At 38.5% G+C, this 4,436-nt stretch overlaps 1 protein-coding gene across 3 annotated transcripts in view; it reads right to left on the bottom strand.

Moving 5' to 3' along the window:
- Positions 1 to 4,213, bottom strand: part of Zranb3 (zinc finger RANBP2-type containing 3) — a 157,546-nt gene extending 153,333 nt beyond the window's left edge. The window contains exon 1 of one of the 3 annotated variants that reach the window (XM_050161484.1): positions 4,035 to 4,213. In XM_050161484.1, coding sequence (XP_050017441.1) covers positions 4,035 to 4,195 — 161 coding nt within the window. In that variant the 5' untranslated portion in view covers positions 4,196 to 4,213. The remainder of the gene's footprint in view (positions 1 to 4,034) is intronic. The other 2 variants (XM_050161485.1, XM_050161486.1) reach the window with 2 other exon arrangements.
- Positions 4,214 to 4,436: the final 223 nt, after the last annotated feature.

Genomic DNA, 4,436 nt, shown 5'->3' with positions numbered 1-4,436 from the left:
TAAAGTCTGGAGAGAGAGCTCAGCAGTTGGGAGTACTTCCTATTCTTGCAAAGGACCTGAATTTGGTTCCCTCCACCCAAGCAGCTAACAACTGTTTTTAACTACAGCTCCAAGAAATCTGATACTCTCTTCTGGCCACTGTGGGCACCTGCACACATGTCATACACACAGACATGCAAGCATATACATAAATAAAAATAAAATAATTACAACTAAAATTGGTGGACTAAAGAGATGGCTCAATGGGTAGGAGAACTTGCTCTGCAAGCATGAGGGCCTGGGTTCAAATGCCCGGAAGTACATAAAAGACCAAGAATGACTGTGCATTAGTAAATTCAGAGCTATTGGGGACAGAGACAGGAGGATTGCCGGGACTTACTATCTCCCAGTCTAGCTCCAGGTTCACTGAGAGGCAGTGTCTCTAAGAACTATGATAAAGCAGGATATCCAATATCCTCCTCTCACCTCCAGGCATGTGTGGGCATATGCAGTTGCACATGCACACAAACACACACACACATACACACACTACACACCACACACACACTAAAAAATAAATTTAAAAAAGAAGGTTCCTAACAGATATATAGAATAAATGTACAACTGCATTATAACATTTCATAGCCAGATGATACACATGACTCTTGATTTAAATTTGAATTAATTCAAGCTAGCCAAAATTTAAAATGTACATTTTACTTGCATTAGCTACATTTTTAGATCCAATAGCCACGGGTTGCTAAATGGGTATTGATTGGAATGGTCTCTGTACGGGACATTTCCATCCTGGCAGAACATTCTGCTAGACAGCACGTACCTAGAAAAAGGAACCCGACTTAAAACAGTGATGTCAATACACACTCATATACATCAATCAAATGAAATAAATAAATCTCTGCTTTTTTAATTTAAAAAGCTCAATACGCCTAATTGTTGATGAATGAGGAAATCACAATCTACAGTGTTAGAAGTCAGGACGGTGTTCCTCTGAAGATGAAGGGGGAGGAGGGATTATGAGGCAAGATGACTGTTTCTTGCTATTATTGTTGTTTTTTGTTTGTTTGGTTGGTTTGGTTTTCTGAGACAGTGGTTCTCTGTATAGCCCCAGCTGTCCTCAAACTCAGAGATTCACCAGCCTCTGGGATTAAAGGCTTGCACCACCACCACCTGGTTCTTGCTATTAGCTTTGTCTTTTTTGAAAGATGGTCTCAGTATACATCCCAGGATGGTCTGGAGTTCACAATTCTTATACTTGAGTCTCCAGAGTTCTGGAATTACACAAATGTGCCACCCCTCTGGGATCATGCTCTTTTTTTATCTGGGAGATGACTACAATGAAAATCTCACAAACTTTATGTAAATAATCTATATACCTTTCTACATGTACACTATAGATCAATAAGAAAAATGGCTTTAAAAAACTGAATAATTTCGTTAAACAGAAGATTAGAACTGAGAGAGAAAACTAAAAATTGACATTAATTAGCCAGGCGTGGTTGTATACGCCTTAAATCCCAGCACTCAGGAGAAGAGGAGGGGGAACCTCTGTGAGTTTGAGGCCAGCCTGATCTAGGAAAATCCAGCTCTAGGAAATCCAGGGCTACATTGAGAGATCCTCTCAAAACAAAACAAAACAAACAAACAAAGCAAAGTTATTATCTAGCACATAGAGGGCATAAAAACATTACTAAAAATAGAATAAAGAATTTGAAGTATCCGGGCCGTGATGGTGCACGCCTTTAATCCCAGCACTTAGGAGGCAGAGGCAGGCGGATCTCTGTGAGTTCTAGGCCAGCCTGGTCTACAAGAGCTAGTGCCAGGACAGGCTCCAAAGCTACAGAGAAACCCTTTCTCGAAAAACTCAAAAGAATTTGAAGTAAAAAGCTAGCTGGAATTATAAAAAAAGAAAGGATGAGAGGAAAATGATGAGGTACTGCCCGAGAACCTGCTAGAATCAACAAACACTAATCACGAATTTTCTATGTTCAAAAATCCAAAATGGGATAAATAAAAAGGAAAGCATGATGAAAATGAATTATTCTGAGAATGCAAAATTCCAGAGACAAACACTCCAAATTAGAAGTTATTGCACAAACAAGATTTGGAGTGACTTAATATTATTCACTTAACAAAAATTTTCAAATGCTGCCAGGTGTTGGTGGCGCACGCCTTTAATTCCAGCACTCAGGAGGCAGAGGCAGGCTGATTTCTGGGAGTTTGAGGCCAGCCTGGTCTACTAGAGCTAGTTCCTGGACAGGCTCCAAAGCTACAGAGAAACCCTGTCTCGAAAAACTAAACCAAAACAAAACAAAACAAAAAAAAATAATTTTCAAATGCTTAGAATAGCCGCCAATAAAAACTACACTTACCAGAATTCATCACTCACCCATTAATACACTAACAATATTTACACTAGTAACATCTTGGCTTATCCACTCAAAGCTCCTTTAAACACATACATGCTCCATGTGTTTATGGGACATGAGCCACCCGTACCATAGTTCTTCACCCCAAAGCTCTCTTTTGTTGTTGAATAGATTCTATTTTCTTATTCATTTAAAAAAAAAATTCAAGCTCCAATAAGCAAAAAGTTAACAGGAAATCAACACAACACTGTTCATCTTTCATTTGCTATATAATACCATTAAAAATTTTAACTACTCAAACAAAAAAAGGACAATTCTAATTACAAGAAAGGTGAAAAGCTCCGCCGTAAAAATGCATGCTTGATCCACTTTTTATTTTTTTTCTTTTCTTTTGAGAAAGGGTCTGTAGGGCTGACTCACATGTGTCCTAAGTGCTGGAATTATAGTACACCCTCAAAATGAATAAATTTAGCTTTGTAAACAGTTCACTTCTTATTTTTCTCATTGTATTGCATACTCATATTTTTCTAGAAATGATTAACAGTCTTAGGACAAGTATTTGGAAATTCCTGAGATTAGCTCACTGAAAGAAAGCAGGCACTAGTTGAGCACTGCAAGGGAAGCATTCTGTTATAGCTGCAGTGATGGGAAATACAAAGGTACGTTCCAGTTGATAAAGCCGAAGGATCACCTGTTTAAGAAGCACACCCAAGACCACAGAGGGCAAGTGGCTCAGACTTAAACACGCGCTTCTTATCCAGTTTTCAGAAACAAGCACAAAAAAAAAAACAACTAACTAACTAAAGAAGCTAAAGGTCATCAAGTGCCAGTTTCGGATGTCATTTGCAACTGAAACCTAAACACAGACATTGTGGATATAGAGTGATCTAACCCTTAACAAAGTAAACCTACAAAGGAGATGCTTAGCTAGGAAAAACTGGAAAGATATAGGGATAAGGTGGAAAGAGCCTAATAATCTTAGGTATCATTTATAGCCGTAAATACAAATGCACATAATAGGAACAACACCAATATCATTTTTTTCCCCCGAGATCGGGTTTCTCTGTAGGTTTGGAGCCTGTCCTGGAACTAGCTCTTGTAGACCATGCTGGCCCCGAACTCAGAGAGATCCACCTGCCTCTGCCTCCTGAGTGCTGAAATTAAAAGGTGTGTGCCACCACCGCCTAGCTGGAACTAAACTAATATGTTCAAGCCTTTAATCCCAGCACTTGGGAGGCATAGGCAGGTGGATCTCTAAATTTGAGGTCAGCTTGGTCTACATAATAAGTTCCAGGACAGCCAGGGCTATGTAGAGACACCAGCACAAAAAAAACAAAACAAAACAATTTTAAAAAAATACAAGAAGATCTGAGTTTGATCCCCAGAACTCACATGGTGATTCTGGCAAGCTGAACTCAACAAATACATGTTGCTATATATGTACAGCAAGCATAAATAAACCAAATGCAATTGAAGCACAGTATTGTTCAATGTATTTCCACCTCAAGTATAAGTCAATTACAGCTTATGGATAAAGTCTATTTCATTACAATCACTTTGACTATACAAAGATTTGAGATATTTGGAAAGAATGGATAAAACAGAGGTTGTCATTTTTAGTGCTTTTTTTAAAAGTAATTTTTAGCATGCCTTATCAAAGTACTTTACCTGCCATCTCTTCTGAGGGCAAAAACGATGCCATCTTTCTGGAATGGAAGCAGCTTTTCTCTAAGTTTATCAGGTAAAAAATCCAGCTGTGTATATGATTCGCTTGTTAAAGAAGAAATCTGAGGTGTAGGAGCCTTCTTTTTGTTACCAGCCATAGGCATGGTGAGCCTGGATACAAGGAGCTACAACAAACAAAGGGGTGTGGAAGTCATTATTAACCACATTGCAAAATCCCACATTTAACACTGAAAAAGAATCAACTGGATTTTTACAAAACTAGCAACAATTAAGCCTTCTGAATTATTTTTCTTTTCTGTTTGTTATGGTGCTGTGGACGGAAACCCAGGACTTGCTAAAGCTAAACAAGTGTTCTACTACTAAGCTAAAATTCCACCTCGAAGC

This window comes from Alexandromys fortis, unplaced genomic scaffold (assembly GCF_014885135.2).
Source record: "Alexandromys fortis isolate MF-2015 unplaced genomic scaffold, M_Fortis_MF-2015_v1.1 scaffold_109, whole genome shotgun sequence".
Classification (NCBI taxonomy): domain Eukaryota; kingdom Metazoa; phylum Chordata; class Mammalia; order Rodentia; family Cricetidae; genus Alexandromys; species Alexandromys fortis.
Note: the sequence above shows the minus strand (reverse complement) of the source record. Positions and strands in the feature narration are given on the sequence as shown.